The 22,870-nt window shown below is 35.1% G+C and overlaps 2 protein-coding genes across 2 annotated transcripts in view; one reads left to right on the top strand and one right to left on the bottom strand.

Annotated features, from left to right (window-relative positions):
- The window catches only part of SLC18A2 (solute carrier family 18 member A2), a 36,558-nt gene extending 34,281 nt beyond the window's left edge, over positions 1-2,277 (top strand). Inside the window, exon 15 of the mRNA XM_026670135.2 lies at positions 95-2,277. Within this exon, the coding sequence (XP_026525920.1) occupies positions 95-205 (111 nt within the window). The 3' untranslated portion in view covers positions 206-2,277. The remainder of the gene's footprint in view (positions 1-94) is intronic.
- A 1,993-nt stretch (positions 2,278-4,270) lies between these two features.
- PDZD8 (PDZ domain containing 8) overlaps positions 4,271-22,870 on the bottom strand; it is a 34,181-nt gene continuing 15,581 nt past the window's right edge. Inside the window, exons 4-5 of the mRNA XM_026670121.2 lie at positions 10,450-10,612; positions 4,271-8,865 (exon numbers count right to left, since the gene is read on the bottom strand). Of these exons, the coding sequence (XP_026525906.1) occupies positions 6,566-8,865; positions 10,450-10,612 (2,463 nt within the window). The 3' untranslated portion in view covers positions 4,271-6,565. The remainder of the gene's footprint in view (positions 8,866-10,449; positions 10,613-22,870) is intronic.

The following is a 22,870-nucleotide window of genomic DNA, read 5'->3' as shown; positions in this document are numbered from 1 at the left end:
TAATCTTATGTGCTATATACTTAAGTGATAAGACTTCTGTTGTTACACAAACAATGATATGCTTTGGAAATATAATAGTTATGTTCTTTTGTAGGCAATACTTATGGATCAAAACTGTCATTTAAAAACCAAAATGTATACCCAGAATAGCATCCAACCAGATCCATTAAATGATGATGAAGAAGAATGTGAGAGTGATGAATAATATTTAAAAGCTGGTATTGGTAATTCAATGACCCATCTCATCAAAAAGTTTTAATTGTATTGCTCTTTTAATTGTGAACTTGTAAAACAAAACAAAACCAAAGGTACAGTTATTTATTGCCCTGGATCAAGATTACCCATTGCCTTATGAAAAAATATATATTAGAAGATTCTGTTGTTAAAACTTGTTGCTTAACATTATGCATTTTGTAAATGTATACATCTCCATCTAGATCCAATATTAATTCAAATGTTTCCCTTATTATACATTTTCATTTAATTCATTGCAGCAATGAGTGCCTGAAACTAGCAATTATAAATTTTCAGATTGTCAATTTAAAGATATTTATATAATACTTTGCACTTTTCAAATTAACTTTACTTCAAACTATTCTTACACTTAACCTAATTCAGAATGATGTAGAGTGAACAAAACTTTATATGGCTAATAGAGAATCAATTTCATTGTAAAGTATGTGGCATTTGGGAAAGAGAAGTTTGATATACAGTATTTAATAGGTTCATCTTAATTTTGCATTGCTACTAATAACCTTCCACTGAACATTGCTTTTTAATCTCATCTAACTTGCCCAAATCTGATGTCTTATCCTCATATAAACATTGTCTACTGCATTATCTAAATATGTAAACTTCAGATAGCTTTGCAATAGCTTCAAATGACCATTCATCACATTCAAAATTGTACAGAAAGAAAAAAAAACCTACTATATGATTCCTGCTTATGTGAGTTTGAAATAGAGTGTGTATGAGGTTGAGACAACCCCCAGATTGAAATGTGATAATTCAGAACAGATTTGTTATTTCCCTGGGATGGAAAGTCAAGTCTTGATCTGGAGCTTCAACATGCTGCAAACAATGATGATGCAGGAAACCTTTTTGTCATTTACATGAAAGGAATTGTTGTTTCCATGATCCTGGACTACAGAACCCAATTATAGCTTTGGGAATTCTGAAGAAGTACCTTTAGTTATATCGCATACTCTATGAGCTGTGCCTCATTGTTATTCAGTCTTTCATCCTAGGCTGCTGCATGGTTTATGGTTTAATATTTTCTTCATGTCAAGTAACTGACCTACCCAATTTCCAAGCGATGAACCTCTCCATATAAAAAGAAAATTATTTACAAGAAGTTCTTTGATTTATATTCTCTACCTATTCAAAATTCAGTTTGGATGATTCTTTCCAAGGAAGCTACTGATGCTACAAATTTGAACATGTCACAAAACAACATCCAGTACTGGGACATTAAAAAAAAATTTTTTTTCAAGGAACATAGCCCCAAAATCTCTATACCAATTTCTGCAGTTTGGCATGCTTTATCTCTTCATGAAGCATTTAGTTTGTCTGCTGTTTTCCCATTCAATGAAAAAATAAGGATAATTAATCCAGTTTTTCCCATGTTATTTCAAATCTTGCTTCAGATTCAAAGATCAAAATGGAATGGCTATAGCAGATGAGCTGTTTCTGAAGTTAAGATGAATCCTCATGCTGCATTTTAATCTCTATATACTTCTGGATAAATCTGTTCTAATCTGTGCCTATTTAAACTAGAAACAAAACTATCAGCACTAAAGACCAGGTAGATATATTCCCTAGTAGACTTGTACTAGAATAAGTAAAATATCTGACAGACACTTCATGTTAAAAAGCTTTATTTTTCTAAAGTTTGCTTTGTTTTTGCAAATTACAAAATTATAGGACACACCTGCCTTTTAATCTCAGATTTTTAGGTGTCTGCACAAAATGAAATTCATACCAAGTCTATTCATGGACTTTGTTTGCAAGTATGCTCTGGACATCAGCAGATAGAAATGGATTAACATCTTTCCTTGAGTGAGAGTCTACAACATATTGTGCTTTTGAAGAATATGCAAAGAAGGATTAGAGATTTCAGGACTGACTAGCTTGACAAATGGGAGGCAGGTAACATGATGGTTCTTAATATATAATGGCCTATATTGCAACCTATCAACTCCTGTAACAGTGTTCTCTCAGTGTTGAAATGAGCCCATGGGTTATGGCCTTAGTTGTGAAAATAAAAAAACAACAAATGTTGAGACCATGTAAGTATCAAACATTTATGTAGTGTGGTACACATAACACCCTATTTGTAAACTTGATCTCTGTGCCTTTTCTAATGTATCAGCAGATAGTTTGTATTTAAAACAGATACTTTCTAGTTTTGTAAAATGTGTGTTTATGTGTCATTTCCATGTATAAAACATATATTTTGGTCAAGTTTTGGAAATGCTTTAGATGAATTGTTATTGTTCTGTTATACAGAAAATAAGAATGGAATGTTATTTTGTGAAAGAAATAAAAGGCAACAATGTGGTATTTCAGTACTGTTAATGTGCCAATTAGTTCAGAAAGGTAAGACACCAAGTCTTCATCTCCTTTCTCCACTGCTATGACAGTTCTCAAAATGACTATGCTGAATTTCAGAAAAAATGCTTTAAATTCAGTTGTTGGCCCCTGTGAACTACGGTGCAAAGAAAACAGTCTTTTTAAATTGTTCTATACATTGAAGAGTAAACAGTTGCCCTCATATAAGAATTCAAAAATCTTATCTTAGATGACAATTACATCCCCCAATCTCTCACCGATTTGCAGAATTCTTCCTCTAAACTCAAATGTTGGACAGACAAACAGATGCTCTGAATTCACAACTCAACAGACTCCCTAAATTATGGGTAGGAAGTTTAAACAAGAAAACCCCACTGTGAAAAGAGGAGAGTGTCAGACATTATTCTTCCTTCAGTTACCCTTCTTATGATAGCACAATAGACAGGAAGTGGTGCTGGAGATTTCTGAATAAGAACATTATGAGACAGATTTGAATTACTCTGTTTTCTTCTTCTTGCTATAAACATTGCCACTGGATAATAAACTAAGAGGCTGAGGTGTGATTTCAATTAATTTGTTCTAATCCATTTTACTTTTGGCACATGGCTGTAAGAATTGAATCAAATCAAATCAACAAATTGTACCACATTTATTTTAGTGCTACCTTTATTACAGAGAAAAGTATTTACCTTAATCTGTATTTGGCTTCAATGCAGCATATTGTTTCAAAAGTTACCTTGCATGTCTAAATGTATTGTGCTGAATTTACCAATTCCTCTACAAAATTATTTTTTATTTATATCTACTTACTGGTATTTTATTTTTTCTTGTACATTTTTTTCAAAACAGATACTTGATTTTTCATTTTTAAAAAATATAAATTATTTTTTTCACTCTAATAGGTATGTTAGGTAACATGTTTTCAGATAACAGCTTCTCTGTGAAAAGTCATACTGATAATCTTAGAGGACAAATACAAGCATTCAGAACTGTTATTGAATATAATCCCTAGTAGTATATTTGGTCTTAGATTGCTATAACCTCAAGGAGTTGCATCACACAGTATGTTTTAAGAATTCTGTTATTAGAAGTTTAATACAAAAATGTTTATGAAAACAAACATTTAATCTTCCCAAGACAATGTTTTAATTTATGATTTTAAGTTCCTCAGATTTATCAAGAATTGGATAATTCAATCAAAGAATAAGTATTTCACAATCTTAAATCTTTTCTAGCAGAAAGTATTGCAAATGTGGAGAAGCTCCTTAGAAAATGTGTTATTAGAAAGAAGGTCAAGTACATATTGTACGAAAGTGGGCAATCTCAATCTCTATCCTATCTAGCCTTTTACCAATGTAAAGCCTAGTTCCTGATTACACACAAGGCTAGCTGACTCTTGATGAGAATTGAAATAAAAAACATTGGGCAGGAATCAGGATGGGGAAGGGTCCACAGAAGATTCCATTGTGGGGAATTCGTAACTCTACCTAGGCCTATCAAAGAATGGCCGTAGCATCATTACAGATACACAGGCCTTTCATCCACAACTCCTTCTACCAGTTTTACTGAATATACAAATGCTGGAAAAGTTGGAAGTCGTTGTTCTAGAAAATAACATAGTGTGGAATAAATAAAAAAGAAACCTTTAATTATGTGCCAAATATTTAAATATTTAACAGCTCATAACAAAGAAACAGAATTTATTTAAAAACTTTTATTAAAGCTTGTTTTCATGATAAAATCTTCTGACAATCATCTCAGGCAGATTTCCATAAATATATGCTAGTGTCAAGTAATAACATACCACCACATCAAGATATTCCTGCATCTAGTGGTATTTATTATTTTCAACTGTGTATAGTAAAGCAGAGAAGCAAAATATATAAAAGGAATGTATCAATAGTTCTTCTTAAAAACAGCATTTATTATAATTCTATGTTTTCCTTGATGCTACATACTATTATTTTGCTGCCATTCTCACGCAACGGTTAGAATATTGCACTATATTTATCTTACATTATACAATCGTCATAGTAGAGTACTGATATCCAACTTTTCATGCCTCTTTCATAAACAGGTAACCATTATAAGATATTAGATTAGTATACCTAATATCTAATATTTCTGTCTTTGTATTCTCATTTTCAAGTTAGTATCTAGACAAAAACTAAAGGGAAAATGTCCCAATTTATGCAAACTTTTGTTATGCTGATGATTTTTGAAAGATAATATTTCTTAAATATAGTGTTGATTGAATATTTTTGGTTCATTTGGGAAAATACTTAAAATTGTTTTATCTTTTTAAAAAATATGGATTATGTTAATTTGGCAACTATTCAGTTGAACCATTTAATTTTTTATTGTAAGGGTAAATTGTAAAGTTAAAAATGTTAGGACGTTGTTTGTTCCCATTATAACAGCAAGAAGTTTCTATGCAGTAGCATAAGTGGTTGCTTTTAGTCAAGTAGGAGTAATGCAGGATGCTATCTTTTTATTTAGTTTTACAAAAGTATTTTATAACGCAATGCCAAAAATGATAATTAAGCACATAAAAACAAAACATTAATATGTGTGTGAAACACCAATCTAACAATCCCCATCTCAGATCAGTTGATATTTCCCCCCCAGAAATGAGGCCAAAGTTTATTTTAGTGTTGCTGGAATCAGGATTCAATGGGTGGGTGAGGGCTACAGGGAGAATTTTAAGTTCTTGAGCAAGTAATTTATTTGTTTTTCTATCAACAGAACCACCAGAAAATAAATCAAATTAGTGTTAATGTTTAAAATCCTTTTACGTATTAATTCTTAATATTTAGATTCTTTCAAAAAAATAAAACTGGTAAAGTTACCATTAATTTTTTTCATGGGCACTTAACATTATTACATCATAGAAGAGTATGTTTTACGAAGATTCCATGTAGTTACAGGAACAAATAAAACCTGTGGTACATTCTCAATATATTTCTATAAAATATTGGTATAGCATGTGCATAGGCAAAAAGGAATGCCTATGGATGCTTTTGAGCAGGGAAAATAGAACCTGATAATGTTTCAATGATATGTGCTTTAAAGGTCTTTCCTGCTAAAGATTCTAATAAATTCATAGAAGGAAAGAGTAAAATGTAAATTGCCTTTTCAAAAAAATTAAAAGACTTCTCTGTGAAAGAAAATCCAACAAATCAGACAATGGAATACTAATGTTACCAAATAATTGAAAATAAAGGCATGTTATCTATAATGCATCATTGGCAAAAAAAACAACCCTGAAAGTCACAATCCCCTTTCCAAAATATACTGAATAAGCAAATGGCAAAGTATAACATTTTTTTTCAAAACCGGCCCCTCAGCAGCTGCTACAGTAGTTCTAATTTGAGCACAAAATTAAAATGCAAAGTTTTAAAACTGAACAGCGAAAGGAACAAACAACAAAAAAAAAAACGAGAACAGAAACTCTGGAAAGCATTTCAAAGGCAATTCAGGAAGGGTGTTGGTGTGAGCAAAGGGATCTTTCTTGAAACAGAGAGGCAGCTGTGCCCTTCAGAAGACAACATTTCCATTGAGATTACCAGAAAGCAGGTTATATGTGAACATGTCTGTGGAGATGACTGGAGAAAGCCCTCAAAAAAGGTGTTGGGTCTCATGGAGGAAGTGGCTGCTTCATTCATTCCAACAAAACATCTGTCTGAATGTTTGTTTGTTTTTTGCAATTTACCCTGATATATTTTAGAAATACATTTTAGAAAAAAGTTCAAATAAATTAAAAATCATCTAGTATAAAGTCCCAAAATGTTATTTAAACATAACATGGTTCAACAAAATAAAACCATATTGTACCTGGAAATAAAAGTCATTTCCTTACATGGGTTTTGAAAATAATGGAGAAGCAGCTTATATATATTATCTCAGTGTTTAATTACAATTTTGAAATCTGATGTAGTTTGATTAAGTGCAAAGTATTTCCCAGTTTATCATTTGCAAGACCAACTGTGCAATATCAGTCTACAGATGCATTCTGGGATTCAAGTCTCTCTTCTTCTTTGAGCAGGGTTTCAAGTACTGGTGCCATTACTAAAACAGCCTCATCTTCATTATCTGTTTCTTCCACTAAGTTGTCTTCTTCCTCTTTATCCTCTTTTGTAGATCCAAGTTCTAAAGCATTATTTTCTAAAGCTTCTATATCCTCAATGCCCGCTTTATAATGGATCATAAGGAGCGTCAGGGCTTGTAACCTTTCGCCTGATTTAGCCAGCGCAGCAGCCAATTGCCTTTTTTTCCTTATATCTGATGCTTCTTTCTTTTCTCTAATTAAGGAATTGTTGCTCTCCAGTTCCTGGTCTATTTCGCATTGAAGTTTTTCTAACATAATCTCTAATTTCTGGATTCTTTCTTCTGTAGGTAAACTTCTATAAAGGTCTCGGCCAATTTCTTTCACTGCAATGAAAACACTATCATCAAGTCCTCCTTCCTTCCTTGCTAATTTAATCCCCGGAGTGGTTACTTGCTTGGAAGGACTGCTAGGGCCACCAGTATCTGTATCACTGCCTTCATTATCAGAAGGATGTGGTGTCTGCTTTGGCGAAGGTTCTACCACTTCAGGTCCTTGCTCATTAATACGAACTTTAGGAACTTGACGGAGGTTTAAGAACCGGCTGCTTGTATTAAGAAGGTGTCTTGTTAGGCCTGTTGCTTTATTTGCAGTTTTTAATTCTGAATCTACACGAGGTCCTGGTGTGGAATCTTGGTTTTCAAATTTAAAAGGGTGTAAAACTCGTTCAAGCCGTCTTGTGGCTCCTAAACAGAAGGGAGCATCAGTCAGACACTTTTCTTGACATTTTTTGTGGCAAACGTATGCACAAACCACACACTGTGAAGCTGCTTTTGTCCAAACTTTTTTTTTGCAGTAGTCACACCAAGTTGGATTTTGAAACTGAGTATCTTGGAAATTATGCCTATTTTCAGTATAAGTAATTTGTCCGAAATAAGGATCCTCTTTTGAAAGATCAGGAGCTGCTGCTTCTTCTGAAATATTTTCTTTATCTTTTTCCAACAGAAAAGTTGAGTCTTCAGGTTCACCCTCTTTTAAATATTTAAAGTGTACAGTGACATCACCGTAGCAAAAATTTTCATTGAAACCTTTGTGTGAGATCAAACTGCGCAATGCTGTTCTAGTTACTGCAGCTTTGGGTGCAGGAGGATTTAATCGAAATGGTCTAATGAATTCCATGGAAGATGTAGCTATACAATCTAAAGCCACATCTTCAAGTTTCACACTTTCATATCCCAAACAAACAAGCCCACCTAATTTGAAAGGGTCTCTACACCAAACACCAATATTTAGGTAAGTGTGTTCTTTTCCTACTTCAAAGATATAGGAAGAGCCTTTTGTCCTTGCCCATTTACCTGCTCGATTACGGTAAGGAATTTCTGGTGATTCCCACGAATGATGGTTTTCTACTGCCTTAGCATTCAGTGAACTATGTGAATTCTCTGATAGGTCCTTATATAATTCTGATTTGCTTGAAATAGTTTTATTGATAGGTGCTTTAATATTCTGTTGAGATTCTGTACTTTCTTTTAATGTTTCTGATTTATTTGCAATTATTTTTAAACTCTGTGAACTTTCTGAAGACTCCTTAGAAATTGGTTTGGATCCTGTAGATTCTTCTCCTAGATCAATAATTCTGATTATCTTTTCTGAATCCTTGTCTCCATTATTAGCAGGAAGGGGCAGTTTGTCCAATTTCTCAGAAGATAAGTCGCCAGTTTCTAATTTATTTTGAACTTCACTAGAAACTGCTGGCACTTTAATCTGTGGTCTGGGTGGGACAGGTGGTTTGGTTACATTTAACGGTGACTGTTTGTTTGTCTGTTGACTTATATCCAAATTCTCAGGAGTTTTGTGTATTGCTGGTCTGGATGTCTCCTTGAAAAGTACCCTTGGAGATGGCTGATAACTTCCTAGGTGCAACTTGCGATTTAATACTGGAGATTGCGTTCCAGGTGGTTTACCAGCAAGTGAAACTGGTATGTGCTTGGGACTGCTTGAAGAATCATCTTTGAATTCACTTGACTTTAGTACATTTGCCAAGTCTTCAAATTCTGTATCTAATTCTTTGTTATCTATTTCATTCAGCAAATAGTCATCTGAAAATGTTGCCTCTTCCATCTGAGAAAGATTGTCTTGGACTAACGTCTGCTGACTATAGCCAACTGGTCTCTCATAATATATGGTGACTCTTTCACCGGCCTGTTTGATAAGTTTTAACACTTGTACTGTTGATGTAATCCTGACTCCTATTAAAAAACAGGAAAACAATAATGATTAATCTTTGCTGCAGCAACTGATAAAGTACCTAAACTGAGAATTCTACCCAGTCAAGGAGAAGCCATGGAGTCCCTTTCCCTTCCACACACAAATTGGGACTGTCTTATAAATTAATTCCTCATCAATGTTATTAATACAGGTAGTAATGTAAATAAGAAGTAAAGCAATTACCATTTGCATTATAACAACAAAGAAACCCTATTTACACTAAGACTGTTGATGGAAGGAGAATCAGTACTGGTGTAGTGGTTAAGGCTAGAAACTGGGAGATATGAGTTCTAGTCACCACAGGCACAAAGCCAAATGAGTAACTCATTCTCAGTCTTAGTAAGGAGGCAATGGCAAACTGTTTCCAAAAACGTTGCCAAGAAAACTGAAGGAATTTTGTCTAGGCAGTTGCCAGGAAAGCACAAAGCAAACCAATCATCTGATAGAGGGGTAAATAATAATGACAATAATCATCATATCCCCAAGGATACAATAGGTGCAATGTCCTAAGAAAGGAAAAAACAGGGAGATCTTTCCTCCACCCCAGAACTCACAGGCTGACTTTGGGACAGTCATTCTTCCTTACCCCATTTTATCTCCCAAGATGATGAAGAGAAAAGGACAAATTTAAAATGCAACACATACATAAAATATATCCCTCTTTAAAGAAAACACGTGCAATATTAACACAAAACAACACTGTTCAAGATAATAAAGGTTTAGAGAATTAAAATTTCACGTTTGCTATTCTCTACACAAACATCATATATAGTGAACTCTTCTGTACCAAGAACAATCTTACATAAAGAGTTACCTAGGCACACGTTTGTATCTCTTCTACTGAATGAAAATCATTTCCTCAACAGCTACCAAAGTTGACACCAAATACTGATTTGAGTTTTTCTGAAATATTTATGTGTTTTCTATTCCCCAAACATAATGCCCCTTCAATGTTGAGAAAAATATATCTAAAACCTACACTAAAATATAATTATGGCATTCCTGAGAAAACAAGTTATGGCATTGTTTCATTAGGGCACCAATCAGGGGTGGGATTCAACCGGTGTTACTACCAGTTCGGTGACGTTTTGCGCGCGTGTGTAAAAAAAACATCAGCTGTGCCGCCCGGACAGCTGAAAAGCGCTGCACATAGGTGCGCAGCATTTGAAAAGCCTCTTTTTTTCCCCTGCTTTTTCAACCTCAGCTGTGCCGCGCAAAGCACCTGAGGTTGAAAAAGCAGGAAATCAAGGACAGGTAAGAGCCCGGGTGGTTGGGTGGGCCAAACAGCAGCAAACACAGAACCGGTTCGGTGTGTGCTGCTCTTCAGAGCTATCGGTTCTATAGAACAGGGCAGAACCGGTAGCGTCCCACCCCTGGCACTAATGCCCTCAATATAACAAAACTTTTTTTGATCCTGCTTGGTTGTGACTGATAAAGGATGATGAAACTCTTTTTAATACATTCCCCATAATGCCACTTAATTTTTATCCCTTCTGAGCACTTCCCCAGTTACATGCAGCTAAGCAGATCTTATTGAGCGTAGTCCATGTAGTTTCACTGCATACCTCCAATAAATAATACCCTGTCACCCCTCTGAAGGTCAGCAGCAGCAGCAGCAGAGTTTGGTGTAACAGTTTCAATAACAACACGACCTGTTTCTCCTTCTTTAGCTTGTGTTTGACGCAGAGTGAGTCCAATACTTGGCGAATTTCCTTTTATGAGTTCTGCCTGTAGGGGAAACAAAGGAAAAATAATTTTCACTGTTAATATTAGGGTCTATAATATAAACAGTTCTATCAACTGATATTATAAAATATGGGGATCAGTACTGCTTGTAAAATCATCTCTTTTGATTAGCAATTCACTTGTCAACTATAAAAGATTTTAAAGTTTTTAAAATTGTCTTGAAAGCAAACACATGTATTCTATACAAGTGACCTAAAATTCATTACTGGAACCTCAATCAATGATTATCTAGACAGCACAGGTGGAAAAATCTTTTCTCTGATAATTTCTAGAATCTTTTCCAGTTGGAAAACAGATGTTCAATTTTAACTCTGTATATTTCTTTAACATTTTAGAAACGTTTATGTAAAATCCTAGTGTCAGAATCCGATTTAACTTTTAACAAATGGCCCTGATTTTCTCCTAATTATTTCAGCATACTTGTCATAACAAACATCTGAACTGCCCTGAGCCCCTCCTTGAAGGGGATCTAGAAACATGAAATATAAATAAATAAAAGTGCAGAAATAATCAGTTTCTATGGCTAGCAAGTAAACCTATCAGCAATTAGCACAAATTGCCCAGGTATTCCAAGTAAGCTGCAATTACCAAACCAGAAAAGAGAAGATACAAACTGCAAAAGCAATTTAAGAGGCTATGTGTATTAGGTCGGCTTTTTAAAAAAGAGTGTAAGCTTTTTACACAATTCTGTGTACAGAGCTGTTTCATCAAAGAGAACAATATAGCCAGTGTGATTCCTGCTGAATATGTCTTATTTTCTGACTTTATCTTTGCTAATTGTAGCTGGGATGCTATCTCAGACCTAGAAGAAAATTATTTTTACAATTTTCACCCTTTTTATATACACTGACAAAAAAAATCCTCTAATTTGGCATTTGAGCAGAGAAAATTCTGAAAACTAACCTGTTTGATTTCTCAGATAGCAGATATTAATTAAATACAGCCTTTAAGGAAAAACAAATTGTTTATTAAAATTTAGTTATTTTATAATATTGCTGAAAGAACCTATTTTGTTATGAGGAATATTTAATAATTTAATTTAATACAACTAGTTCAGGGGTGTCCAACCTTGGCAACTTTAAGACTTGTGGACTTCAACTCCCAGAATTCCTCAGCCAGCTTTTCTGGGAGTTGAAGTCCACAAGTCTTAAAGTTGCCAAGGTTGGACACCCCTGAACTAGATCATCGTTATTCAGATTTCAAGTAGTTGAAATAGGGGTGGACATTGACAGGAGGCAGTTTTCTTCTGGTTCACCTCCTTCCTCCAATGACTGTCCTAATTGGTGAATAAGGAGTGAGAGGTCCAATTCATGACCCCTCCTCCTTTGTGGAGTGCCCCAGGGCTTGGTTGTTCTCTCCACATCATTTTAACCTCTACACGAAACCTCTCAGTGAGAACATCTGTCATCACTGAATGAGGTATCACCAATATGGTGATGCTACTCAACTATATATCTTGGGTCCCGGGTGAAGGAAGTGATGCAGTACTTGTTTGTCTTTGTATATGCAAAATGGACAAAAGGAAGATCCCTTCAGATGAGGGCACTACAAGTTCAAAAAAAGAAGAGACTTGTTATGACACTAGAGCAGAACTTAGATGGAATGAAATAACACATTAACAACTTGACAGCTTCATCACAAGCCCAGACTGGACTACAATTGTCATGGGTGAAAATTATTTCTCTTTCATCTACCATGTGTGTTTCCTTAATAGTATGGCTATTTTGGGAACTAAGTTCATGCACGGTAAAGATATATACTTTGCTACCAAGAAGAATGACTAAAACAATTTTCACTGTAGTTGAGGTAAAAGCAAAGCTGTGTTTTTAAAACTGTATCCATATATCTCACTATATTTGTACCACAAGAAGGTTGGCTATTATTCCTCATTCTTTGTGGGGCTTCTTTTCCAGGTAAACAGTTGTAATTAACAAGGCCATGAGAAAATTTATTTTATACATGAGCAAAAATCCATTTATCATTTACTTGGACAACAAGTCTAATCTATTCCCACTGGGGATACACAAAACCACTGATAATGAGGCTTTCAATAACAAGGGCTACATGTACTACAACAACTCAATGAAATGACATAGGGAACTATAAGGAAGCACAAAATATTTCTTGAACAACATATGATAGAACAGAGACAGACAAAAACAGGTCTATGATGCAGATGATAAGTATTTGGGAAGTTTGTATGCTGATTGGCATTTACTGGGACAATTTCTCTCCAGACACTTTCTCTAATGAACTCTGAACACATCTGGAATCCTAGGAGCTCATTCAACATGGTAAGAAGCAACTAATTTAGCTAGGCTGATTACTATTTGGAAGTTTCTGCTTCCCCTTCTTTCCTGCATTTTCCTTTTCTCAAAAAACTGTTTTTATCTGCAAGTTTGGCCTCTCTTGGTTGAATAATGGAATTTCTACCTTACCATGCCTGAATCACAGCCTTTCTCAAGGCACATTTTTAGACTGTTCCCCCAAAAAAAAACAAAAAAAAAAAACAACCCACCAGAAGTTCAGAAAACACTAGTTAAAAATGATTAGAGAGCTTATAAATCCTCTGAAGAGTAGCTGAAGAAGATGCAGTTATTTAACCTTAAGAAAAGAAGAAGGGGGCAGGAAACAGGAACATCACTCTTAAAATACTTCTTCCCATACAGAATAATGATGTCATGGAATACTGGAATCAAGTTATGGAAAGTAAGGTTGCAATTGAGTGTTTCTGTATGTGTGTGTTTCGCAAGAACATTTGGAACACTTGAACAATGGTCTCCGACCCTTTTGGCTTAGTGGACTGGCAGAGGCAATGGCAGAAGGGATTGTTTTTTCTGCACAGTCCAAGGATAGAGTACAATCTGTTCAACCTCTTGTGGACATTTAACTAATAGAAGTTAAAGAGTTTGCTGCAGTATAGGTAAAAATTTTGGCATTTAAATATGTAAAAAAAATGACATTTAAATATGATAGGAAACATTTGCTTTTACAGTGATGTATCTTTCATGTGAGCTTTCCCAAAATTACAGAAAAACTGCAAGGATTAAGGTCATTGTTAGCATTTGGAAACATGGCCTATTTTATTTCTTGCTTACAAACTGAAAGAGTTCTGTGCTACTTTATCATTTCAAGATCACTCAGTTGGGTTAGTTACACAGTATGTATAAGAAACCTATTTCCTACTGAAGAAACTTGTTAATCTTCAAATGTCAGCAGAAATTCATGAAAAATAAAGCTCTTTTTTCATCACTGAATTCTTGCTGTTCATATCCTGTGACCTATATTTTTTAATATCCTCTAAACAGCATAGTAGTAAAATAATTAAAAGTGAAAAGATTCTACAATGTGTTGGCATTTAAATTATTTGACAAACAAAAAGAGATTGATTTAGGTTTCTGACCTGTTAAAATCAGGCAATGTGGATTAGAGACTTATTTTTCAAAACAACTTTAATTTATGAATTTGTTTATATGATAAATTCTCTTCAAGGATGGTTATATATTATAGTAGAGAATTGGAATTGATGAGACTCTGTTAAATAACTGGGCATTTTAAAATTGCATTAATCCTCCTACTTGATAGCTTGCCATTTGGCAGGAACAAAACAACTCTCTCCCTCTTACTTCTTTTTCTAGGCACGCTGAATGGGTATGCTAGATGCTTCAAAAACTTTGCATAGAAAACAATATAAAATGGAAAGTAAGGTTCTTTGGTCTTTACACATTGTAAAAAATCCATAAAGTGATTTGCTTTTGCTTAAACTGATCCAAACCAATATGAGAGGAAATACCCCTCAATGTATAAACTGCAAGTTCATACTTTATGACTTATGACAGGGCTGTCAAACTCCCAGCCCATGGGCCAGATACGTCACACGCCCATGCCCGGTTTAGCGAAGTGAAAAAAAAGTTCCGATGATGCCTCCATGACGACGTGAGTTTGACACCCCTGGATTATGATGAATGAAACAATGAATTACAGGTAGTCCTCAACTCACAACAATTGAGCCCAAAACAGTTACTAAGTGAATTTTGTCTCCTTTTTTGACCTCTCTTGCAATTATTGGTAAATGAATCACTATTGTTAAATGAATCACTGCAGTTGTTAAGTTAGTAACACAGTTATTAAGCGAAAATCTGGCTTCCTCATTGACTTTGCATGTTAGAAGATCACAAAAGGTGATCACTTGACTCCAGAGCACTGCAACCATCATATATATGAGTCTGAATATTAGCCAAGCGTCTAAAGCAGGGGTGTCCAACCTTGGCAACTTTAAGACTTGTGGACTTCAACTCCCAGAATTCCTCAGCCAGCAAAGCTGGCTGAGGAATTCTGGGAGTTGAAGTCCACAAGTCTTAAAGTTGCCAAGGTTGGACACCCCTGGTCTAAAGCTTAATCACGTGACCATGAGGAAGCTGCAATGGTTATGTGAAAAATGGTCATAAGTTACTTTTTTCTGTGTCTTTAACTTTGAACGGTCACTAAATGAACTGTTGTAAGTCAAGGACTACTGTACTGATCTCGCTAGATATTTTATATTAATGTTTTGGTTTTTTTTTTTTTTTAATATATAGACTTCTCTCCCCAAATATCTTCACACCTCTTTTCAAATCTTAGCTTCATGCTTTATTCAGCTTTTACTTTTTCCCCTGAATTGATAACCTGTTCCTTCAATTAGCTGAGGAAATTAGAAGTTGATAATAAGTAGGTGGTGATGTAGTTACCTCTAGAAACATATGTATAAAATTAAATGTGCCCAAATTTTTAGCATCTAAAAAAAAATCTCTAGGCAAAAGGCAAATATTTGTTATTTGTTAGGGCTTATTTGAAAAAGCTCTTGGAGTGGTCAATAGGCATAAATGGCTGTTGACGCTGGTTCTGTAGAGCAGGGATGTTGAAAACCTGAAGAATAGCTGTTGCTGGGAGAGGCTGTTTACCTGGTAAATTTACCCTTCTGTATCTTAACCTCTGCAGGGCTTCTCTTTTTTTGTTTCCTAGCTACTGCATTTCCTCTCATTTGCATGTTTTATTCCACCTTTTCTCTTCTTTTTTTCTTTTTTCGCCCCATATCTATCCTAATCTTTTTCTTTTCATTTTCTTATCTTGCAGAAACATCTGCTTACTTGTTTATTAAATTTATATGCCACCAATCTCACTGTCCCAAGTCTGGGAGGCTTACAATATACCAGAACAGGAAGCAGTAAGAAGTTGACTTTTGCATTTATGCCTGTGAGAGTGACATGTATAAGAGAGAGAATAAATAGGATTATACAGATGAGAACCAATTACTTTTTGAAATACACTATCATTTCAGAGGGCAATTCATTTTATCTAATAATTATTTTGTATGTGTGAATAAAAGGCACTGTATGAATTGATACACAAACATGGCAGGAACATGGATGATATACAAGGATATAAAGGCACAAAGAGAAAAAGGTTTTGCCCAGGATTGTGGGCAAATACAGGGAAGTGCCAAGTGTAGGCTTATGTATTAGATAGGATTTTAAATTAAACTATCACTAGACTCTCTATAGGTACGCGGTGGCTCGGTGGCTCAGTGGCTAAGACACTGAGCTTGTCAATCAGAAAGGTCAGCAGTTCGAATCCCTAGCACCGCATAATGGAATGAGCTCCCATTACTTGTCCCAGCTTCTGCCAATCTAGCAGTTTGAAAGAATGTAAAAATATAAGTAGAAAAATAGGGACCACTTTGGTGGGAAGGTAACAGCGTTCCATGTGCCTTTGGCGTTTAGTCATGCTGGCCACATGACCATGGAGACGTCTTCAGACAATGCTGGTTCTTCGGCTGTGTAACGGAGATGAACACCACCCCCTAGAGTTGGGAATGACTAGCACTTGTGTGCGAGGGGAACTTTTACCTTTACCTTAGACTCTTTCACGCTCAATATTTTTAAGACAAAAATATGAGGTGGTTTGGCTTTGCCCATGCTACCATGTAATTCTTAAAGATTAATCTCCAGTCTTTTCTGTATCTGCAGAATACCAAATAAATAAATTCCTGTTCTCAGGTGAGAATGAATATTTGTTTTATACAAAAAACAATACAGACAATCCTTTTGAAGTTAAATTTGTATCTGTAATTGTCTCAAGCAGCAGTTATCAAATATAACATCTCTGCCTCCAAATACATTGCAGCTTCTGACTTTTACGGCTGTCAATTGTATCATGCAAAGTGAACCATCAATTACTTTATGACTCTAGATCAAGCCTAATTTAATTATTTTCTAACTGAACAACTAGCTTCATAGTTAATCAACTTTTATTCTGCTCAGCTCTGAGACATGCATACATCTTTTAAAGTAAGAGTCATCTGGAGATCAGATGATATTCCTACCCTGACAAAACTTTCCTCTAACAAATTGTCCAATGTTATACCTCTTTAGATAAAGTTGTCTAGATTTAAAAAATCCTACACAAAATATTTATAGGAAGAGATTATAGCCCAGTGATCACATGACTTCCAGCAAAACCAAACAAGCATAAATCCATCCTATACTAATGTTTTCAAGGCTTTCCAGATCATAATAAGGGGGAAGCTGTATGGATCTCAAAGGGACCTCATTCCAGAGTTGCGGCAAGCATTGCTACAGAGAAGGTATGCTTCCTGGACCTTGAAATGTAACATTGCTTAATCAAGGAGAAGGAAAGTGCATTTATTCAGTTAGATCATCCTGGACAGGCAAAAACAGTGGAAGAAAGGTGCTCCATCAAATAGTTGCGCTCTATGCTAGATAGGAGTTTATACCAGCACCTTGAAACACACCCAGAAGGCAGACTGTCAATCAATGCAACTTACAAAGTAGATGAGTCATATGGGCATTCAGAAGCATGCCCACTGCTGCTTGTGTTGTCGCATTCTGGAACTGTGGAAGCTTCCAAGTGGTCTTCAAGGACAACCTCATGTAAAGCAAATTGCAATAATCGAGTCACAATGTGACAAGAGAACCAGCAACTGTTTAGAGTGAGTGTCAACTGAAGCAGGAAAGACCATAACTGGTGTTCCAGTAGAAACTGTGTAAAGGTCTTCTTGGCCATAGCTGCCACTTGTCTTTCAAGCAAGAGCTGCAAGTTCAAGAGAATTCCCAAGTTGCACACTCTTCAGACTGTAGAAGTAACTCATCCAGAGAAGTAAAGATAATTCCTACATCTGGGTGGTCTTTACTGCCACAACTATTAAATCTTATTAGGATTGACTAAGAGTTGGTTTCTCCCCGATCAGTCATACAAAGCCTCCAAGTATTGGGACAGAACCTTGGCTAGCCTGAGGTCAAAAGATATAACTGGGTATCTTCAGCATACCTATGGCAGCATACTCACACTTGCAGATGACATCACCCAGAGGTTTCATGTAGATGTTAAGCAGGCAGGCAATATATGTTAAGGAAGAGAGAAAGGGAGGGAGGAAAGGAAGAGATTGCTGATGGCTCTCCATCAGTTCCCACAAGGAAACTTAATGGGAAAACCAGCAGGAAATTAGAAATTCCTCCAGCTCCCAGTGCTTTTCCCCCCACTAAGTCATTCTGTTTCTCTGTTAGGCAAAGAAATATCTCTGAAAAGATGAACCAATGGGGCATGGATTGTCTAGCATATACTGTTGTTGTGGCAGAAAATCTATGTATAACAGAACACAACTACTACAATCTTTGGAGTCAAGATGACAAAACAAATTAAACATTTAATACAGACTGAAAAAACAGATCAACTTTAAATTTATATAAAGGTTATATCAGGGGTGTCAAACTCAAGGCCCGTGGGCTGCATCCGGCCCATAGGGTGTTTAGATCTGGCCTGTGGGGCCACCCTGGAAACAGCAAGGGACTAGCCCGTGATGCCTCTGCCAGTGAAAGCAGAGTTTGGAAGGACCGCGTGTGGCCCTATCAACTTTTATTTTCATTGGCAGAGGGTTGCAGGAGGTTGTCACAGCTGGAAATGGAGCTTGGGATCCCGTTTCACTGGCAGAGTGCTGAGGCTGCCACAGGCACCCCCAACATGAGGGACATCGAGCTGGCCACAACCCACCCCAGCCTCCCAAGGTCAAACACAACCCTGATGCGGCCCTCAATGAAATCGCGTTTGACACCCCTGGATTATATAATGTTGCATAACCCCCAAGTCTAAAACTTTCCCCCAGAATGTTTACAAATATTGACATTTACAAGTTTTTTTTTGGTAAAAAGTGACATTTTAAAAGTTTCTCCCTCTTAATCTCAGTTCTCGTTTGACAGGATTAACAAGTGAAATGGCAGACTTTAGTAAGCACAGTAAATTGCTAACCATATGAGGCATTTAACGAAGGCTCAAACATTATTAATTCATCATACTTCAAATGAGACAAGATGTCATGTATTTGTTTCTAAGACACGGATAAACTTAACATTAGTATCGCATGTGAAAATTGAAGGTCTTTTAAGAATGAAATTAACATCTTTTGAAAAAATGACATTTCATCAGAATTTTTATAAATTAGTGGTTAAGCTCTAGGAATAACCTAGGAAACTATGCATTTTCTTCTCATGAGGCATGAAGCAGCAAAGTGCAAGTGATTTTAATTGTGTAGTTCAACCACTGATATTTTTTCCTACAAAATTTTTCAGTATTTTATATATTATTATTGTTATGATTAATCTTGAATTTGATTCAGTCTGGGACTAGTAAAATAGTTCAAGTCCTAAGCAAGGACCTAAGAGCTGTTAAGGTAACATCTGAGTATATAGACAATTCTGATTAGGGTGGTTTTTTGCTTTTTGTTTTGCAAAGTCATTTTCTAGGCAGCCTACTGTTTCACAAAGTTCTTCATTTTATTTTCAAAATAAATTTGAGAGATCTGGCCCAAAGTAAACAATGGAGAAGGAATCTGAACTTGTTCAGCATCTTAATCTAACATCTTAATCATAACTGTACAGGGTCTAGCTTTGATTATTAAAATGAGTGTGTACAGTTTGCATATTTGGGTACAATCCCTTAAGTCTTCAAATCCAATATGAAATAAAGGAAAATGACAGCATGCAGGTACTAGATTTATTTGCAGTTTAACAACCCTGGTTTATTAAATCCATGTTGTTACTTTCAAACCAATTACTGTATAAAAATAAAAATACAAAATAGAAATGGAATATCTATAACAAAGGTAGGGAGCATCTCCAATATTTTCTGCTGAGTTCCCATATCATTTGCTTTGTATATAGAGGACCGCTTGAGAAAGCAATTATGCTTGGAAGAGTTAGAGGTAAAAGGAAACAAGATCACCAAAAAACATGATGGCTGGACACCATCAAAGCTGACATCAGCCAGAGCATAGAAAAACTCAAAGAAGTAGTGTAAGATCAAAAGATGTGGAGAGATCTGGCCTATAGAATTGCGAAGAGTTGGACACGACTGAATGGATATCATCATTGTTATCATCGTCAAGATGATTTGGGAAATACTCTCGTCTGAAATCTGGAAAATAGTTAGTTGCCAATCAGTGTAGATTAAGTTCACTAACACAGTGGCCACGGGAAGTTCTCTGATTTTATGTTTAAAATTAATCTTATGGACTCACTGGAAGACCCAACTACTTTCTGTCAGGAGAGGGAAGCAAAGAGGCTTTGCCCTCATTTCCTTCCAGTGACTTTGTTACTAATAGAAGTTACAAGCATTAGAGGAAAAGAAATGCAGAATCCTTGTAAAAATGGGATAGTGTATATAGCTTCTGATCTAGACAAAACATAGCCATGAAGGGGGGAAAGCATACTTAAATTATATAGCAACCATTGTAGCCAAAAATATCACCAGTTTATCATATTGAACCATGGACAGAAAATTACAAATGTGCCTGAAATAAATATTCCACACTATCAACTGACATTTGAAGCAATATATTGGATAGGTTAATAATCCTGAATCTCCTTTTATAATCAATTATGTACCAATATACTGTAGGTGATATGATAAGATTAAAATGTCACCATTGTTCATTGCGGTAACTAAGCTGTCTAACTTATCTTCACTAATAAAATAAAAAATGAAAATGCCAACCCAAAGTGGGCTTGTATTTTTCTCAAAAAGCTTGGATGCACAAGATTACAGTTGTTTCTATATCTCTAAACGTATTTAAATCTTTACACAAAATTACTGAATAGATCCAGATATTTTTTTAAAAATTGATATCTAACAAAAGGTATTTCGACTGAGGGTTTGCCACTAATATTACCTTGACTACAATTTATTGATTTCAATGAATTAAACAATACGTGAATATTTTAGACATGCAGCTTAAAGTTTAGAATTCCTGAAAGACCTGTCACCATTAGAGGTTTCACCAATATGGTGAAGATAGGATTTCCCCACCTCAATATGATATTCATCAGATATTCTCAAACTGCAGGCTTTAAATCTTGCTCTCTCTCAAATACCGTACATCAATTTTTTTTCAGCAGCAAATGCTAAAAGTCAATAATAAAGGGTCAAATAAACAGGGAAATACAATAACCAGGGAAATATATGATTAAAATTAACAGTATCATAAAGATGCCTGCCTGATCAGCATGAAATATAAAATTCAACTTGGTAATAATGGTTGTTGAAAATAATATAGGAGCATTTTATTGTAGCCAAAAACTTTTGGATTAAACCATTAGCAAATCTGAGGGGTGAAATTCCCATCAATACCAGTTCTTCAGTTATCAGAGAACCATTTTTTTTTTTCAAAATATATAGTTCATTTTTAGCAGAGCAAAAAAATATGATGTTTCTTCATTGGGTTTTTTCAATAAATTGTACCAGAACTAAGTAATCAGTGGCTTTCACTACATTCAAATGCTCAAACTGGGTCTTTAATTTCTATTAGATTAAAGGTATGTAGGAAGTGACATTTTACTATGCTTTTTTCCATTATTTCAAGGATTCATTCGTTTTCAGTAGAGGCTGGAAAAGGATGTTGTGAAAGGATTACCAGAAAATGTAGAGATTATGCTTTGGCAAACTTGTGAATTTGTCTAAGGGTGGAGGAGGATGGTTCTTTGACTCTGGAGAGGACTTTCTAGCTGGAAAAAAAACTGATTTGCTGAAAGAAGCATCTTTATACAAGATATATTTGAAGAGTAAGTTCTAACCTAACATCCAGAATTACTTTCATCTACCATTTTCTTTCTTGGAATTTCCCCCCTTAATTTTCATTTTTTTTTAAAAAAAAAAATTGAACTAATTAACATATTTTGAATTATAACGATGTTAACAATATAATGTAGTCTTAAAATAAACATAAGAGGAGAAGAAAAGAAAAAAAAATTATTATACAGAAAAATAAAAAAGCATACAAAACTAATTCAAACAATGAATGATACACATTAACAATCTATCACTGTAATTTAGTGGGGAGTTCTATATTATATAACTCCTTAGCCAGCCTCTATGTCTGAAAATTCCAGTTCTTGACAGATTCCAAATATTAGAGACATAGCCAAGAGGATCATACTCAGGCTTATTAACAATCTTACTGATATCACCCCCATATGTGGCAATAATAGAACATCCAAACCATGAGTTAATTTTCAAGCTGTATCTTGGTGATAACAACCAATATTATTAAACATTCACAAAGGTACCCAACGTACATGAAACATGTTTTTGTTTAATCTCATTTTCAGACCATAGGAAATTAATTTCATGTTATTTAAAGCAACCTTCCATTCTTTTATCAGAATAGGACATTCAAACTTATTACTCCAGAGGTAAAATAAAAAAAGTATTAATGTCCTTCAATTTCTTTAACAAAAAAATACTTGCATAGAAGCCACAGTCTGTTCCTCTATACCAGGCCTGTCAAACTGGCGGCTCGTGGGCCAGATGTGTCACGTACAGGCCACGCCCACCACAGCTCCACAAAGGCAAAAACATTGCAATATGTCACATGACCCAATCGAGTTTGATATCTGTGCTCTATAATAACATCCAGTCATAGAATATCAGAAATATCAAGGGAATATGGAAAAATAGAACTAATTAGAAATGCTTGTATTAAATAAACTTCTAAAAATTATTCTGGAAATAAATAGAATTCATTTTTAATTTTACAAAATGTTTTCAAACAAAAATCTCAAGACTGAATTGATCCTAAGGAATATTATGAAAGGCTCAATTTACCCAATAAATAGATTTACCAAGAATTTTTAACTAAAGGTATTATGCTACAATGTAAGATTTTCAGAAGTAAAAGGAATGCTGATAACCTGG

This window comes from Notechis scutatus, chromosome 4 (genome assembly GCF_049901735.1).
Source record: "Notechis scutatus isolate UNSWTSFEM ecotype Mainland chromosome 4, rNotScu1.2, whole genome shotgun sequence".
NCBI classification, from domain to species: domain Eukaryota; kingdom Metazoa; phylum Chordata; class Lepidosauria; order Squamata; family Elapidae; genus Notechis; species Notechis scutatus.
The sequence above is the reverse complement of the archived record's forward strand: the minus strand, read 5'-3'. Positions and strand labels throughout refer to the sequence as shown.